Below are 19,244 nucleotides of genomic sequence, written 5' to 3' on the forward strand. Positions count from 1 at the left end.
ATATATCGCTAACTAATGAAGTCGAAGCCAAAAGACAAACTTGTTTCCTTCTTTAATTTGATCAGAAATTAACATTTTAGATGAAGCATCATTAAAGCCATTAATCTCTGGTAACGGAGCGTGTCGGGGTCCATCCATCCATCTATCTAATAGTGTGGTAGATGTGATCATCTAACTCTCTGGTATCTAACTCCTCATATTTGTCAGAGTTTCTTGACATTGGAACGTAATCCGATTCGGGCCTCGGATCAGAGAGTCTGTTCATCGTGTCTTGTTCACAGTTTGAAGCGGAGCAGTTCTCTACTGTATCAGGTGGAATCTGAAGAATAATAAAAAGACACATTTAGTATTTTCTCATATGAACATCAAAGACTACATGACAACACACCTCTGGAGCTGGACGAGGGCCTGATCGGCGCCATCTAGCAGCAGCCAGGAACAGACAAAATGTGAACAGACACAGAATCAGCAGCACCATAATTCCCATGAGTAACAGCAGAAACAAAGGAAATTTGTGTTCTGCTGAAGAGAGAAAGATTCAGTGTTTCGTGATTTGCTTATTCACCTACGTAAGAAAGAAATAACATGTTACAAAAAAAGACGAGTTAAATACAGAATCTGTACAATATGAAAGGGTTTAACAGTTTCCCTTGTAAACAATGGAGATGGATGAGTTGACGGATGTGTGGTTAAACGGATGGCTTCTCCATCCATACATCTAGTTAGAACAACAGCTAATGTACAAAGTCACGTTCTTAATGAAGGTGGACTAGTTTCCTTTTTTTTCTCGGTACGATCTTCTGCTCTTCCTTCTCTAATGAAGAATGGAAAAAATACTTTTACAGAACTTTTACAGCATTTTATTGGCAAACTTTTTGACTGGTATTTACTGTACAATTAAAAGGAAATTCATTATAGTGGCGGATTTTACAGGTCGTTTCAATTAAATACACCACACTGTTGACTAGGGGCGTGTGTTTGCAATAATCTGGCAAAACGATACATATCCCGATACAGGGTCAACGATACATATACATATACAATATATATACCGTATATAGTGATAGTGTAGTAACAAGGATCAACTTTAATCGGTTGTGTTATCTCAGGGTCAAGTCGACCCGATGGGTCAAAAGACCTACAAATTCACATTCTTGATGAAGGTGGACTAGTTTACCTTTTTTTTCCGGTACAATCTCCTGCTCTTCCTTCTCTAATGAAAGATGGGGAAACCATTCAAAGTTACTTCGGTTGAAGAGTTGTCAGAGTCCAACAACTGTTAACTCACTTTTAAGAACAACCAGGTCGACTCTGTTGTATGTATCCAAAACTCCAACTCTATCTACCCCACACCAGTAAGTCCCAGTGTCGGCCTCAACCAGTTCGGAAATGGTTACATAAAAAACATTCCCTGTACCATTGATGCTAAACCTACCCCTCTTCTTATCACTGGACACTAGGATGTCTTTGTTTGCACAAGGGTCTCTGCAGAAATACTTCCTGTTTCCCTGAGCATTTGAGTGAGAACATTTAATAAGGATAGATTCTCCCTCCATCTTTGTCAGAGTGTCTGCGTTCAGCAACCCTGCAGGACAAACAAAATGACAAAGGAAGTCCTTTTAAATCGACGTCATATTAAATGAGCACCATGACTGAAAGGTCCAAACCGTTCACATATATGACAAAGTTGCATAAACAAACTAGATATTTCTGACTTACCTAACAGAAAACAAGTGAGAATCAACAGAGAGATCTTCATTCTTCCTCCAAATACTGACTTTCTTATAATCATTGTCATGTCTTTGGGTTCCTCGTTCCTCTTTTGTGATGCACTTCCTCTGACTACATCTAATTATTACAACAGTTCATATGATACACAACTAAGATAATTCTTAGAAATGTATAATAAACTTTTGGAATAACCTTATGAACAAGTCACATTAATTCTCTGATCAAAAGACCTGTTAGCAAGGAATGCTACAAAGCTAAACCTCTATCTATTTTCAGCTCTCTTCACCACAAATAAAAAAAAAAACGTAACAATTATCATTTCAAATGCGGAAGAGGCAGATTCACAAGGCACATTCAAGTAGTGAAAATAAGGACATTTATTCTTCCAAAACAAACTTTTTGCTAATAAGATAGTATTTTAGGATGGCTAAAGCCCACTTAATAGCTAGAGCTTCCTTTTCAACATGGAATACAGTGGTCCGTCGCAATAACGTGGTTCACTTATCGCGGCCTCTCCGTTTCGCAGATTATTTTGAGTGTATAATTTTGCATGCTTTTTTTTTACAGCACACAGTATAACTTGTTGTATTGTATTCGGCAGCGGGAGCCGGGGAGCCAGCAGCCGCAACAGAGTCGGCGGCCGAGGGACCGGCAGCGGCGACGACGCAGAGGCGGCGAGGCATTTTCCCGGGGGAGCCCTCCTCCCCCCTATTCATGTAAGGGCTTATATGGCAATAAAACAAAGAGAACGTATGATGTTTCTGTGGTTCGTTCTGAGAGAGATATAAGTAGTGTGCATGTGTTTCCGCCTGTGAGTGTGACGTATTCACAGGCGCCATTAGAAACTTTCGCCACTAATGCTTAGCTAACATTCACGTTCATAGACGGCGAGAGTTTCCTCTCAGAACACAGTTCGAAGAAGGTTTTAAACCCCTTCGTCCGGGTCATGCCGAGACTGAAAATAGAGTCTGTCCACACGAATGAGGGGCAGACTCAACCACATGTGTTTTATTTCCAGACGAGCAGATGTCCACGGGGGCAAGAAAACACCATGGAACTGACGCAGTATGGCGCTTTTACGCGCAAGTTTTCTCGCTGTTCTGAGACCAGGCGAGGGCAAGGAGCTTTTTCCCCTTCTGGTCGATCATCTGGAGAGGTGCGTGGTGGTCGGATCTCACGAGTGATGAGCAGGTCAGGACCGCCAGCGAAGCTTGAGAATGTACTGGACATGGTGAGTGATGCGGTGCCGAAGCGCGCAACCTGTTCTGAACTCACATCAGCTCCGGGTTAATTCTCCAGCACATTTCTCCACATCTTGGGTTTTGTCAGCTCCGGTGACACTAAGGAGTGTTCGGGGAGCTGGGGAGACTTCCGGGGGGGAAAGGGTACACGCACAACACGCATCTGAGGTTTCTCACGCGCACTTGCGCGTTTCTCCCACAGAGCCGGATTTGATGTATGAGAGTGGGGGTTCTAGTGAATTCAGCTCGAGTACATGCTGTGTTGATTCAAGAGATAGAGAAGCGGCTTGTGTGATGCCCTTTCGTCAACGGCCCGCTCTGGGACGGTCGCGGGGGCAGGCCGGAGAACAACCCAAAGTTCGTCAGGGCTGCGGTTCTGACAGAACATTATTCAGCTTGAAGTCGCCTGGTTTTACTTCATTCCAGATGGCAGAGTGAAGTAATCAGGCGGGGCTATGCGCTCCAATTTGCCTGTCAACCCCCGAGTTTTTCAGGGATTTTCTGTACACGCGTGGCGGAGCAGGAAAAAATTATCCTGTCTAAGAAACGAGGTCTCTACTCTGCTGCAGAAGTAAGTAAGTAAGTAAGTAATTTTTATTTGTATAGCAGTTTTCCAGACCAGGGTCACAAAGCGCTTAAACAATCAAAACAATATTCAATAAAGTATATACTTTAAAGGTCAAGATAAAGCGGAGGTGGTAGAGCTGGTTCCTGCAGCAGAGATGATGACAGGGTTTTACTCCCTGGTACTTCCTTGTGCCAAAGTAGACCGGGGGTTGGAGGCCCATTCTGGACCTCAGCTATTTGAACAAATTCATAGCTACCCGCCCGTTTCGTCATGTTTACGGTCAAGAAACTGCTCACAGGTGTAAGTCCAGGAGATTGGATGACATCGATCGACCTGACAGACGCGTATTTTCACATACCGATAGTCAAGAGACATCGAAATTACTTGCGTTTCGCCCTCAAGAATCGTGTGTTTCAATACACTCGACTTCCGTTCGGCTACTCTCTGGCACCCAGGACCTTCACCAAGTGTGTGGAGGTGGCACTGGAGCCATTAAGAGTGAGTGGGGTGAGGATCTTGACGACTGGTTGATCCTTGCCAGGTCATAGGCAGAAAGTGACACTCACACACAGAAGGTGTTGAGCCATATTGCCACCCTGGGGTTCACGGTAAACCTCAGCAAGAGCACTCTGACTCCAGTTCAACAGTTAGTTTACCTGGGGGAACTGTTGAACACGCCTACCGGACGTGCGTATCCAGCCCATTCTCCGACTGACAACACAGTTGCTGGAAGCTCAGCGTCATGTGACGACAGCCGGCACTGTTATGTCCCTCCTGGGGCTCATGGCAGCAGCTCACAGGGTAGTTCGGCTGGGCTTGCTGCATATGAGGGAGCTTCAGAGATGGTTTGGTCGTCCCAAGCTAGACCTCAAGCAGGAACAGGGTCGAAAACTGCGCCTTCCCGCTCGGGTTTTGCAGGACATCCAGTTTTGGAACTCTCTAGCCAACCTCAGATGGAGAGTTCCATTGGGTTGCATCCTTCATTATACTCAGGTGTTCACAGACGTTTCTCTGACAGGCCTATGCCAGAGGGGTCTGGGACAAACCGGTGTACAGACACATAAACTGGCTGGACTGTCGACACGCAGGCTTTATGCCTCAAAGTTGGGGATTTTCTCCCGCTGGTGTGCATACAGATCCTTGGACCCCTGCTCCTGTTTGGTCTCCGCTGTCCTGTTTTTCCAGCAACATTTGCTGGATAGCGGACGGACTGTGGCGACACCGAGAGTGTTTGCATCAGCCATAGTGACGAGGCATGTCGGGTTTGAGGGTGCTTCGGCTCGCGCCCACCTTCTGGTGGTGCGTTTCTTACGGGGTGCCTGCAGGCTTCGACCTCCTGCAAGGCCTTCAAGCCCTCAGTGGGATCTCCAGTTGGTACTGGACTCTCTCACAGGCCCGACCTTCCAGCCTCTTGAGCAAGTCCCACTGGATATTTGGCTTTCAAGGTATCGCTTCTGGCACTAACAACCACGAAGAGAGCAAGTGAGCTTTTTCATCTCTCCACTAACCCTCAGTGTCTTTCCTTTGGCGTCGAGGAGTCTTCGGTGTCATTGCGTCCTAACCTAAGATTCTGAGTTCTTTGTTCCGGGCGACGACCATCACGCTGTGGGCCTTTCATCCACCGCCCCACTCGGACCCGGGTCAGGAACGTCTTCACCTGTTGTGTCCAGTGAGGGCTTTGGCCTGTTATTTGCGGCGGGTGGCTGAGTTTAGGCGCTCTGATGGTCTATTCACCTGCCACGGTAGATGCCGACGGGGTGAGGCGATCTCCTCCCAGAAGTTTTCTCATTGGGTGAGATCGGCCATTATCCGGGCCTACCAAGCAGCGGGTGGATCTGCTCCTAGCGGACTGAGGGCACATTCAACCCGTGGTGTGGCAGCCTCAGTGGCTCTTTTGTGGGGTGTGGCAGCAGAGGACATCTGCTCAGCTGCTTCTTGGGTGTCCAAGTCTAACTTTGCTAAGGCCTATCTCCTCGACGTGACGGCGGAATCAGTAGCTCATACATTTTTGAGTGCTGCAGTGCCCCCCTCGAAACCCACGGCTCCAGTAGACTTGGATCCTGGGCCGGCGGGGCCCTAGCGATGCTGCTTCAGGAGCGGCGTCCAGCTGGGGGTACATTTATCCCGTCAGGCTTCGCCTTGGGTTTAAACCAATAGCGAAGCAGTTAGAGGGCGGAGCACCAATATGAAGTAGAACCCCTGAGTTATCCATCATAATCTCAGGTTCTACGAATTGGTGCGTAGCCCTCTAACCTGGTCGCCCAGCGGCCGCCCTTCTCGCTGAGATTTCAGTTGGAGGAAGTGCGGCGGGTGTTTCCCGCCTTCATAGGAAGTGGACTGCCCCCTGCTGGGTGGCGAGTTCATTAAGCTTTCTCAGAGACGAGGCGGTGCCTCGGGGTAAACCAATAGCGAAGCCGTTAGAGGGCTTCGCACCGATTCGTAGAATTAGAGAGATTATGATAGATAACTCAGGGGTTATCTCACAAGTTTCTCTACGTCAACAATATTCCGGTATGACATCGCACGGACACTGTGCTCTCTGTGGATTACATCCCTGCATCGAGGAGCCCGAGGCAAGGAGAACATAAACAAAGGAGTGGATGCGGCAGCGGCCCGCTGGTGAGGCTCCAGAAGTGGCCACGTAACCAGCTCCAATCAGATAGCCCAGGTACTGAACAACAGGTTTGGCAAGTCCATGGCATCTGCACTCCTGAAGCATTCGAACACGTCGTTGAGATGTCGCATGGTAACTATTGGCATGAGATAGGGATCAAAGACAGACCCAGCATTCAGTTTTTTAAAGTTGTCACCAAATCTCAGTTTGGTCTCATTCTTCTTTGGGGCAAACACTACTTTGCTGCACCACCAAGAGATGGCTCAATGATTCCTTTAGCCAGCCTCTCCTCCACTTCCCGCTTCAGGTCAGGAACCAGCTTGGCTGCAATGCGGTTGTTGTGTCTCTGAAAGGTTGCTGTTGCGGTTGCAGTGATTGTAGACGTTACTGGTGTGTGCGTGAGATGACTAGCATCTGGAAAAACAAGAGATTCTGATGTAGATGTGAAATACTGCTCCTGTAGCTCTTCATCATCAGTTACAGTGCGTTCCGAGTTCTCTTTTTTGTTATCCCCTCTCAGTCTTAGCTGACTTGCTTTTGGCTACTCTTGGATCTTGTGATTACCAGCAAACTGTCACTGGTGCAGCTGTGCCTGCTTAGCTATCAACTCTGTAAGATCCGGACGATCACAGAAAAAAAACATTTGAAAGGGCAGATTTTTCAATACCCTCACTGTTCAGTTTTCGATTAACCTGGAGAGTTATCTTTGCCATGGGATAACCAAAAAAATACAGCAACAATTCCCCCACAAAAAACACATTCCTTGGGAGACTGTGTGGTCTGGCAAAGGTGCGAACACTTCAAGAGGCCAAGAGAGTTACTCATGGTCTTTCCCCCAATTAAACCTATAGTGACATCCCAAGGCAATATCCTCTTCTACGCATTTTATACTTGAATGCGTAGCAAAACACATTTAATTTTTGCTACCAAAGGTTTGAGGGCACTCAGTTGTAAAATGATCCTTCTGACCACAAGCGTGACATGCTAAGAGAGGTTTACTTTTGGCTTAAATTTAGCAGTCATCGTAAATTCTGTTGGGGGACGCTGTGCAGCCAAGAATTATTCAGCCAATTCTGCTGCTTCTCTGTTCATCTTTAAGTTTCATTCCTTGATCCCGAATTGGAGATCAGGATTCATGCCTTTGAGGGACTGCTCAATGAAAATGGTGTCTCCAATTCGCTCTTTGCCAGGGTTGAGTCAGTACTTGGGTGACTTAGGTCCGTCTGTCAAACTGAGCCTGAGAAACCTGGGTGTTGTATAGGACAACGACATGTCTCTAGTTCAACACTGCAGAAAACTGACCAGAAAAAGTTTCCTTCAACTGAGAAAAATCTCTTAAATTAGGAAAATGTTGTCACAACATGATCTGGAGCTTGTAATCCATGCGTTTGTGTCTTCTCGCCTGGACTATTGTAACAGTTTGTTTTCATGTCTTAACAAGAAGGAGCTGTCTTGCCAGCATTTATTTCTAGTCATACTTTTCTAGCCATACTTTTCTAGAAATACTTTACTAGCAATACTTTACTAGCCATACTTTCCTAGTTATTCTTTACTAGCAATACTTTTCTAGTCATACTTTTCTAGCCATACTTTTCTAGCCATACTTTACTAGCAATACTTTTCTAGCCATACTTTTCTAGTCATACTTTACTAGCCATACTTTAGTAGTTAGACTTTACTAGTTATATTTTTCTAGTCATACTTTTCTAGCCATACTTTTGCTTTACCAGCCATACTTTACTAGCCATACTTTACTAGCCAAACTTTACTAGTCATACTTTACTAGCAATACTTCACAAGCAATACTTTACTAGTCATACTTTTCTAGTCCTACTTTACTAGCAATACTTTACTAGCCATACTTTACTAGCCATACTTTCTATATATCGCTGACTAATGTAGTCGTGGCCCAAAGACAAACGTGTTTCCTTCTTTACTTCCTTTTTTATTTGATCAGAAATGAACATTTTAGATGTAGCATCATACAAGCCATTAATCTCTGGTAGCGGGGCATGTCGGGGTAAGAGTGTGGTAGATGTGATCATCTAACTCTCTGGTATCTAACTCCTCATATTTGCCAGAGTTTCTTGACATTGGAACGTAATCCGATTCGGGCCTTGGATCAGAGAGTCTGTTCATCGTGTCTTGTTCACAGTTTGAGGCGGAGCAGTTCTCTACTGTATCAGGTGGAATCTGAAGAATAATGAAAGACACATTAAGTATTTTCTCATATGAACATCAAAGACTACATGACAACACACCTCTGGAGCTGGACGAGGGCCTGATCGGCGCCATCTACCAGCAGCCAGGAACAGACAATATGTGAACAGACACAGAATCAGCAGCACCATAATTCCCATGAGTAACAGAAGAAACAAAGGAATGTTGTGTTCTGCTGAAGAGAGAAGGATACAGTGTTTAGTGTTTATTCACCAACGTAAGATAGAAAGAAATCATACATCATGCTTCAACAGTGACCACTTTTCCTCTAAGAAATACAAGTCTCTGAATACATATGTGTTGAAATAGCGACACGGTTTGTTGTCATTTCAAATCTCAAATTCACTTAAACTGCAATTAATATCTGGTTGCATTGTATGTTTGTTTTTCTGTGTATTGATTTTCTGGGAATTTCAATGTCAGCATCTTGATCCCTGCCTGGATACAGGATGTTTAAAAAAAAAAAAATGTTATTGACTTCATATGGCATCTATTTGATGATGGATGGACGGACGGATGAATGGATGAATGAGTAGTTAGAATAGATGCATGGATTGATGGTTGATTGGAATGATGGATGGATGGTTGATAAATGGGTGCATGAACGGATAGATGTAATCATTTATTGAATAATGGATAGATAAATAGATGGATGGATTGATAGAATGAATGAATGAATGAATGGATGAATAAATGAATGGATATTGTTTATTTCGGGCACGACAGTTTAGATCATCAACATCACATTTCATCGTAATTCACATATTACATGCATGTCCCAAAAGGGAAACGAGGAAAAGAAGAAGCTTTCCTAGTCCCGTCACCATTTGATTGAATGATGGATGGAAAGAAGAATAGATTGACAGACAGAGAGACAGACGAATGGATTGATACAATGATGAATGGACGGACGGAGAATGGATAAATGAATTAATGAAATCATCGACAGACAGATGGATGAATGACTGAATGATTCAATGAATGAGAAGATGGATGGATGAAATGATGGATGGACAGATGGGTGAATGGATTGATAAAATGAGGAATGGATGGACAATGAATGAATGAATGAAATGATGGACGGAAAGATGGATGAAAGACTCAATTAATTAATTAATGAGATGATTGATGGATGAAATGATGGACGGACAGATGGATGAAAGACTGAATTTATTTATTTATTAAATGATGGATGGATGAAATGATGGACGGACAGATGACTGGATGAAACGATGGACAAACAGATGGCTGGATGAAACGATGGATGGACAGATGGATGAATGGATTGATAGAATGATGAATGGATAGACAATGAATGGATGAATGAAATGATAGACTGACGGATGGATGAATGACTGAATTAATTAATTAATGAAATGATGGATGAATGAAACAATGAATGGACTGATAGAATGATGAATGGATGGACAATGAATGGATGAAACAATGGACGGACAGATGGATGAAAGACTAGTAGATGAAATAAAGGATCTACTCTACCAGGCCTGACGATCAGCAGTATTGCCGTGAGAATATCTGGTCGCTCAGTCATGTCGACTCCACACCAGTACAAGCCGCTGTCCTCCACGACCACCCAGTCGAACCTGACCACCACGAACGCTCCGCTGGTGTTGTCGTACAGCGAGTGTCGGCCTTTCCTCACCCATTTGTCGTGTTTGTCGGCCATTATGCTTCCATTGGAGCACACGGAATCCCCGACCAAGCAGAAATATTTCAGGTACTTCTCCCAGCCGAGTTGGTAGCGACACACAAAGTCGAGAGGTTTTCCATGGAGGGCGGAGACGGATTGAGGGCTGATGCTGATTAAAGCTGCAGAGAAGGTGGAACATTATGTTGAAGCGGGAAAAAAAACATGTATTTTCTCATTTGTTGTTCTCACCTTTGACTTGAAGGATGTTTAAAAAGATGTGCATCAGTTTGGAAAATCTTGACATGATAAAAACTGTGAGCAGCTTCACTGATCCAAACGTTTGTGTTGAAGGAGGCTAGTTTTTGTACCTGCTCTCACTCGTCTCTTCCTCTTTCATTAGCACTGTTGTGGCTAAGAACGCTTTTTTATGAAAGAGGAAATAAGAACCTGCGTTCCCATGAGAAATAATATAAAGCTTTGTATTCATGGTCTTTCTTTAACGACCAAATTGTACTTAAATACACAACAATATAAATGAAAACAGTGGTCGTCCTTTTTAATGAAACATGACAACTGCTTATGATTCATCAACCATTTAGTACTTTTGTGTTAAATACTTTCCTTTTGATGAAGTTTTGTACAAAAAATATAAATTCACAAGGTGAACAAAGCAATTCAAATCTGGGAAAGGACTGAAATAAAATCTGACAAAGGTGAGAAATAGTGGAGATTATTAATGTATTTATTGTTGAACAAGTGTAGACCTACAGTGCTTCACACATTTTCAAACCCATGACACAAATATACAAGGTTTATGGAGTTTTTTTGACTTTAAAACATATTTTCGGTACTTCCCCGCCATCACAAAGATCTACGCCAATGCTCTGGTTTTCACCCTCGGTTTTGCTCTTAATTATCGATTCCCTAAACTTGTTTTCTCCATTTAATTAATGAGCTTTCATTATTGCAATGAGCTCAGTTTGACAGCAGGTGGCGTTACATTAGATAAAAGTAACGAAAAAGAAAATTATTCAAAAAAGTTATAATACAGACAGACGGAACATAATTATAAATGTTTATTGATAAAAACTAAAATTAACGAAATAAAACACCAGTTTATAAAAATGAAAAACCTTTACATGTTTAATAAGAACAGTCTGAGAACATAGTTTGACTTATATTGTAAAATGTATGATAAACATAAAATATATACTGTTAAAAAAAAAGAAAAAAACAATAATTACAAGATGAGATTGAAATAAATCATGGACAGAGCTTGGATTTTTCTTCCGTAATTAATATTATTTCCCCAGTTTCATTTTGAACAAATAACAATTTAAGGTATAAGTGATGCATCTTTAAATAAGTTTTGGATCCAGATGGTAATTTGGAAACAGCAGCTGAATCTTTATCAACCGTTGATCATCAACATTCCTTTCTCAGTTCATCTTATATTAAATCAGTTTGCAAGCAGACAGAGAGGTTTCGACGATCACATGACCTCCTTGGCAGAGGTATTCACCTCATTGCATGCTAGAATTAGGCAGACCCACGCCGAACCAGACCTGCCCACCATGACACTCCTTTGAATCGAATCTGGACTTTTTGTTTGGACCTCTTTGTTATTCTGGTCTTGTTGTGGCTGTGGGTGAAATATTCCCATAAACAACCTCAGAGGCGACTCTTGGCGCGATGGTCGGCAAAGTTACCTCCTGATGATGTTTTATAATCCCCAACTTTGTGCTGTTGTGACTGTTGATGTAGAGGTTTTTGTCTGATGTGTTTGTGGTGTTTTGAAAACTGCATTGATCGTGTTGTGCTAAATGATATGTGGAGTTGAATTCACACATGTTTCCACGTTCCTGCACGATCTCCCCGACGTCGTCATCATCATTCCCCTGGTGGAAGAAAAAATACATTAGACCAACTTTTTTACAATGTTTTACAAGCGCCAAGTATTTATTCAGAACTCGGTTTAAGGTGACAATCATTTTCCATTCTGTTTTAAAGGGATTCTATGCGATTTGAAGTCGAGTGACGCCAGTGGACTAAAGTGGTAGTGTTGAGCCTGAGGGGAGACCACATTTCCCATGAGCACTTGCTACACGTCTCAAAAGTTGCCATGTCCCAGTTTGTAGCAGTTGGACGGATTTTCTGTTTCTAGACTTCCATTGATGAATGAAGGAGGATACCGATGAGGTAATGAATCAGATTGTGGATAAATCAATATATGTTATGACTATGGCTTTGTTAATAACAAAACTGTGAAATGGTTTCACATACCTCTTTTGTTTTTTTTCTTGACAATTTTTAAAGAAAGAAACACTGCCAAATATTTGTATTCTAGTTTTTGTTTGTATGTAACGGTACTTTTTCTCACAGTGGAACTTCTGAAGTGTTCATGTTACCTCGCTTGCTGACTCTGCTCTGCCCGGATCAACAGGCTGTGGTTTGGTTCTTTGTTTCCGGACACAGAAGGCGAGCAGCAGCACCAAGACCACGACTGCAACGACCCCTGACGCGACATGTATCACGGTCCCTGAGCGGAAACAGAAACACATCTGGAGTCGAGCACAAAACTTCTTTTGAGTCACAAGAGTTTTTACCGGCTGGTTCTGTCGGTACCATCACCTCGGTGGTGTTGGTGGTGTTGGTGGTGTCGTCATGAGTCCAGGTGGTCGAAGCTACAGGTAGAAGAACGGTTGTTGTTGTGGGAGCAACAGTGGTCTGAAGAGCTGCTAGAGAGGCAACACTTGATTAATTATCCCATTCCAGATCCGCCTCATGAGTGATGCGTACTTGTACCTTCTTCTACGACCAGATTCACCTCCATGTATGTATTAAAACCAGTCCTTTCCACTCCGCACCAGTACTTCCCAGCGTCCGACAGCCGGAGATTCTTGATAGTCACATTCAAAAATCCAGATGATTCCCACAAGTAAATTCTTCCATCTCTCGACCAGTTGGAACTGTCGGCTTTTACTTTTCCCAGTATGTCTTTTCCTTTGCACGTCTTCCAGCAGATGTATTTGCTGTTACCTTTAGCATTGCTGTGAGAGCAGTTGATGGATATACTCTCTCTCTCTCTTCCAACGACAGTGATGCAAAAACATTTCATCCATGAAGCTGCCAAAACCAGAAAAGATACATTTTTAAAAGTGTACTTTTAAAAGGATTAGATAAACATTTACCACAGAGCAGACAATAGAAGACAGTTATCCTGTTCATCTCGAAGATCTGACGACACTAACTACACAACAGGAAGAACGTAGAGGGCAATGAATGTGGTTGAAACCATAGTCAAATTCATGGCTTCCGCAAAGTTTCGTTTATGAAAGAGGCTGAACTTATAAAAACTTCACTTAGAAGAAGAAGATGGTTGACATGCTATTAAAGGACAACTAATGTGTTGATTTAAGTGTCTCTTAAATTGTTCTACGACCTCTGTTATAATCATCAGTATGTTTCTTTTTGCGTAAAACTGTCATTTAAAAAATATATTTACATTGGAAAATGCGCCTAACCACTTAAAACGTCTGTTTTGGCTCAGACGAAACTTCTTCCAAGCAACCCAACCCACTCTGCTCTCATTGTTCAGGGGTCAAAGGTGGAAGTAACTATACCACAGGAAATCTCAAACTCACCTGTAAAAACTCCATCGTATAAAGCACTTTGCTGGCGTATACACAAAGTAATAATTAAAATAAGGTTTGCTGCTTCAACAAAATCAAAGAAGAGCAGAAACAAGTCTCACTATGTTTAAATAAAGAGGATTTGTGTCACGCTGAACATGCAAGTCGTGTTAAACGCTTAGTAAATATTGTTGTTTATTATTAAATATGAATTCTAGGCCAAACTTTGCCGACATGACTACATTGCACTTACTTTCGGTGTTATTTTTATGTAGAGTCTCCGAAAAGACATTGTTTCACATGCGGTGGTGAATCCAGTCTTTTTGATTAAACATCAGTCCTCAAAGTATCGTTTGAAAACAAAAATCATCCCATAGGTGCATTAATCCATCTTCTTTGGTTGAGTCTGAGAAGAGACGAGCATTCTTGCAACACAGAACACAGGCTTTGTCATCCATCCTGCAGGAGAGTCTGACCAGCCTCTTGTGTTAGCGGCTAACTGTTAGCAGCCGAGGCGGCACAACCATAATACATGGTACAGATCAGAGCTTTTTGGAGGCGGATTATCCCCTATTCTGACGTCAGAATAGGCTCGCAAATTATATTCTCTTTCTGCGAGATTTCAGACGTGGGAGAACTTTATCAAGTAATAACTCCAAAATGGAGCAACATCAAGAAGAATGACCGACTTCAACATTTACAACATGTGAATAAGTCGGGAGAGTTGGGTGCCCTTTTAATATTTTACTATTTACTTTTATTTTACTACAATTTCTGTTTGTATTCAATGGTTGCTTGTATTTTCTTTCAGTTTCCCTTCATGATTCATCTATTATTTAAAAAAAGAAAAACTCCATTTGTTCCCTCGTTTATCGCGGGGGTGATGTTCTGGAAAAAAACCCACCTTTAAATGAAATCTGCAAAGTAGTTACCATGTAATTTTTCACTTTCATTTAACAATATTTATTTTAACTTGAAAACCAAACATTGCTTTTGAGCTGCCATCCCTCTCAACAACATGCTTTGCCGCCCAGTCAACCAATGACAGCTCAAGGTCACTTTTAATGTATCAACATTGAAGTAGAATTTAATTACAGTACTGTAGCGACCAATCAGCGGTCACTTGTGGAGCAGAATGGCATCATGGTAGTTAATTGTTTTCTTGGCACCTTAAGTAAGGTGGGGCGGTGCCTCCCACTGAATTCTGTGGTTGTGTTGGCGTTTAGTGTTAAAGAATTGATGTTGCTTTTAAAGTCTTATCACAATAAATATATAATCATGACTACTGCAGCTCACATAAAGCTTGTCTCCCATGCAAGCGGTTATAACCACTTCCACTGACTCATACAGAAAACCGTTTCTGGCAAGCAACAAAAAGAACAAGCTGTTTATATTTAAGTGTGTCATGATCTGAGCTATGAAATAAAAAGGCAGCAAGGAGCGGAGAACGTAAGTGGTTTCGGACGAGCCATCATATTTTGAACAAAACCTACCCAGAAAGAAGGTGAAACTGTCGTACAATTCTGCAGTAGAATGTACAAAGTCTTTAAAGACAACAGTGGGATCCCTGAAAATAATGACGTGAACGGTGCCTTCAACCAACAGTTAAAAGCAGCCATTTTAAGTGGTTTAAAAGAGCCAGTTAAACATTGGATCAGAAAAAACGATGTGAACTTGCCAACAGTGTCATTAGAAGAATTCATGATTAAACAATTCACGCTAACAAATTAATCAGAGAAAAGAAGAAGCAGGATGCCCTTAGTGTTATCTTGATCTTTTTAGTATATATTTTTGTAGTATTTTTTTTTTTTATTGTTTAAGCGCTTTGTGACCCTGGTCTAAAAAAGCGCTCTATTAATATCAATTACTTACTTACTTACAAGTGCATTTGAATGAAGAGGGAACTGAAACTTAGGTAATCGAGACAGGAAAAAGCAAGTTTTCTCTGAACAATGCGCAGAAGATAAGAGGCCAGAGAAAAAGGAAAAGAGGAGAAGCAGAAAGAAAGAAAGAAAGAAAGAAAGAAAGAAGAAAGAAAATGACAGTCAATAACTGAAAAGGTCAAATGGATCGTGAATGTTACAAAAAAGCAGAAGAAAGCCAGGACCGGATGATGATGAGGAAGAAGCATGACTAGAGAAAGTAAATAGAGAAAAGACAAAGTAAAGGTCAGAAGAGACAGAAGAAATAAATTACTATGTTTCAGAAATTTAAAACAATAACTGAAACGAAGCATGACATTTTTTTTTACTGTCAAATGAAACAGATTTCAAACTGTAACCAGAAATTGTACTACTAATTAATGGTCGTCACATGCTATTTTTAGTAGATACTGGAACGGAACGAACAGTAATCAGAGACATCAATTACACTACAGCAGGAGAAAAAAACCACAAGAGTAATGTCTGCAAATGGAATTGTAAAAATCAGTCCAATCAGTGAAAGACTGACTGTTAAGTTATAACAAGATATTGATTTGATTACTGCAAAAGTTATTATGTCTCCTGAATGTCCACACAATCGTTTGGACAGAGACTTGATACTTGAGCTAGGACTAACTGTTAGATAGAAAAGCTTTATTCATCCCCAGAGGGGAAACACACTTTCACAACAGCGCAGTTGAAAAAATAAAGTGCAAGGAAAAAAGAAATAATAAAAGAGATAATACAAAATAAAAACGATCTTGAGAATATACAAATTATTTACAAAATTAGAAATTTGACACTATTAACAAAATAAAATAGAATAAAAATAAAATAAAATAGAAATAAAAAACGGAAGAAAATAAAATAAAAAGCACACGAGAAGAAAAACACACTACGGATTAGCATCAGGATATTTAAAGTAGAGAGTTAAATATCCTGACACCAGTTGGGATGAAGGACCTTCTATAACGCTCCGTCCTACACTGGGGGTGCCTGAGCCACTGAAGGAGCTGGCCAGCTCCTCCACGGTCAGGTGCAGTGGGTGAAGAGCGTTGTCCCTGATGGAGGATAGTCTGGAGAGTGTCCTCCTCTCTCCCACCTCCTCCACCGAGTCCAGCGAGCGGCCCAGGACAGAGCCGGCCCTCGTGACCAGCCTGTTCAGTCTCTTCCTGTCCCGGTCCGTGCTGCCTGCTCCCCAGCAGACCACAGCGTAGTGGATAGCAGAGGCTACCACAGAGTCATAAAAGGTCCTTAAAAGTGGTCTGCACACTCCGAAGGACCTCAGTCTCCCCAGGAGGTGGAGGCGACTTCGGCCCTTCTTATACACTGTAGGAACACTAGGAGTGGTGAAATATCACCCACAAAGAGGTACCATTTCTGATACCTTAATTGTGGAATCAGAAGAGAGCCACACCTAATGGTGGAGTCTGGATTTTCCTTATGGGAACCCAAGAGGAGTGTCAGAACACATTGGACACTGCTAAGGAGTTAGCATCAGGGCCGGGTCTAGACAGGCATGTATGAGGGGGCAGCCACAAATCTTGAGGGGGCATTGTGCCAGGCCCCCTCTTGCCCCTGCCTAGACCCGGCCCTGGTTTGAGGGGGCACAACATTTATTTGAGGGGGCCAGGCCCCCTCTTGCCCCTGCCTAGACCCGGCCCTGGTTAGCATTAGAGCCATACGAAGCGATGAGTCCAGATGAAATGCCCATGACTATCATAATCATCACGTAGGTCCAGATCCAGAATCTCCTTGTAATACTCCTATTTTTCAATTAAAGAAAGCAAGTCCGTCTACATTTTGGCGTCTGGTACAAGATTTGCGAGCAGTAAATGCTACATTACAGCAGAGGGCGCCAAATCACACGTTTCTCCACTCGATAAAATCCAAAAAGGACAGTATTTTACTGTCATAGATTTAAGCAATGCTTTTTGATCCATTCCTTTATAAAAAGAAAGTCAAGCATCGTTTGCTTTTACTTACAAAGGAGAAAAGCTTTTACAAGATTACCACAAGAGTACACTGCAAGTCCAACCATTTTCAGTCAAAACATTCAGTCGTGTCTCAGTAACTTTATTCCAAAGGAAGGAAGTCAAAATTAAACGAAAATCAAGACAAATGCAAAAAAACACTCTCCAACTCCTTGAGTATTTGCATAAAACGGGTAAAAAAGTAAGTGAAAACAAGTAACCACTTTGGAAGTCACATATTTGGGACATACCTCAACCAAACAAGGTAGAACAGTGAACCAAGAAAGAAAGGAGCCAAACTTGTAAAGAAGTTATAGATCGGCCCCGAAGAAAAAACGTGGTTACCAAAATCATTCTTTAAATGTGCTGCAGTTTTGATTTATGGGTTGACCCTTCTCTCAACAGGAGGGATTGTAGTCCAGATAAATGGGATTTATAACACGCAAAGGTTAATTCCTTCTCGCAACATTTTTGTAAGGAGTATTCTGCATCAGAAATAACTTCCAAGGACAATTGAGACCAAAACGTGGCTCATTCCCTGACCCAACTTTTCCATTAACCTACATTTTATTCAGTTATCTAAATAGAAAGGTGTTGAATATTGTCTAGTACTTATAGACGCCTTCTCTAAGTTATGAGATCTTTCCAAAGGCTAAACCAGATGCACTCACAGTAGCCAAGGCATTTTGTAAACACATAATTCATTCATCAGATCATCAGAAGTGACAATGGATCACATTTTGTCAATGAAGTGATTGACAGTGCACATCGGTGACCAGGTCTTCATCAAGGTCATCAAGACAAAGGCGTGGAACAGTGATTGCTGGGAAGGGTCCTTCCGTGTTCTCCTCACCACCCCTACGGCTCTAAACGTGGAAGGAAAAATCCCGTGGATTCACCTTTCCCGATGCAAACTTCGATATCTTGACTCTCCGAGACCTGAGCCTGCAGACCACAACTCATCCAAGTAACAATAAGACGCAGGACTTCACACTACTGAGCTGAGACAACAACAGTGTTCTGACAGGGTTTTTAAGTGCTAGTAACCTCTGACTACCCTGGGCACTGCAACAATGATTTTTCCACCTTTTTCTACACCCCATACTTGCCACCCTGTTCCTAACCACTTTCGTCATTGGAGCACCATGGGCATGGTGGGAAACACCTGCCACAAGGGTCATCACAGACGGTAAAAAGGTCGGTTAGAAAGAGCATACCAAGCCCACGTGACCTGCAAGAACAACCAAGACGAGAGAAAAACTGGCCCTTTGGTTAAATTAAATGCTCTATTACAAATGTCAAGAATTGGGTTAAGTTAGCTATGGAAACAGGAAAAAATAATGAATCAATCATGAATTGTGTGGATGGATCCTAGACCCCTGTTAAGAATTGTGCCATTTAAACATGTTCCCCAGAACTGTATGACAGAAGTAATGACTAAAGGTAACACCAAGCCTGAATGGAACAAATGGGAACCCTTCTTTCCAGTAACCCATCTTTAGCTGTGACATAGACAGAAACCAGAACTTCACTTGTTTCAAAGGTAGCGATACCACTGATAAAGATTTGGGTAAAATGAATGTGACTTGCACCACTACTATTGAAGTTACACAACACATGTCCAGCAACAAATGAACAAACTGTTCGTATTTAAGTGTATCATGCTCTGAGCTTTCGAATAAAAAGGCAGCA

At 42.2% G+C, this 19,244-nt stretch overlaps 2 protein-coding genes across 2 annotated transcripts; both read right to left on the reverse strand.

Moving 5' to 3' along the window:
• Positions 1–39: 39 nt before the first annotated feature.
• LOC148089601 (uncharacterized) lies at positions 40–13,261 on the reverse strand. Its single transcript, XM_087786933.1, has 12 exons — positions 13,217–13,261; positions 12,825–13,151; positions 12,632–12,763; positions 12,434–12,564; positions 11,660–11,923; positions 6,394–6,500; positions 6,091–6,290; positions 1,720–1,848; positions 1,289–1,585; positions 1,178–1,213; positions 389–522; positions 40–319 (listed from the first exon to the last, which is right to left on the reverse strand). The coding sequence occupies exons 1-12, from the start codon at positions 13,251–13,253 to the stop codon at positions 143–145; spliced, it is 1,971 nt and encodes a 656-aa protein (XP_087643059.1). The 5' UTR covers positions 13,254–13,261; the 3' UTR covers positions 40–142.
• LOC148089602 (uncharacterized) lies at positions 8,135–10,370 on the reverse strand. The gene is made up of 4 exons (XM_087808518.1): positions 10,275–10,370; positions 9,875–10,204; positions 8,416–8,546; positions 8,135–8,347 (listed from the first exon to the last, which is right to left on the reverse strand). Exons 1-4 carry the CDS (start codon positions 10,327–10,329, stop codon positions 8,147–8,149), a joined length of 717 nt encoding a protein of 238 aa, XP_087664644.1. The 5' UTR covers positions 10,330–10,370; the 3' UTR covers positions 8,135–8,146.
• Positions 13,262–19,244: the final 5,983 nt, after the last annotated feature.

Source organism: Callionymus lyra, chromosome 1, assembly GCF_982586985.1.
Source record: "Callionymus lyra chromosome 1, fCalLyr1.hap1.1, whole genome shotgun sequence".
NCBI classification, from domain to species: domain Eukaryota; kingdom Metazoa; phylum Chordata; class Actinopteri; order Syngnathiformes; family Callionymidae; genus Callionymus; species Callionymus lyra.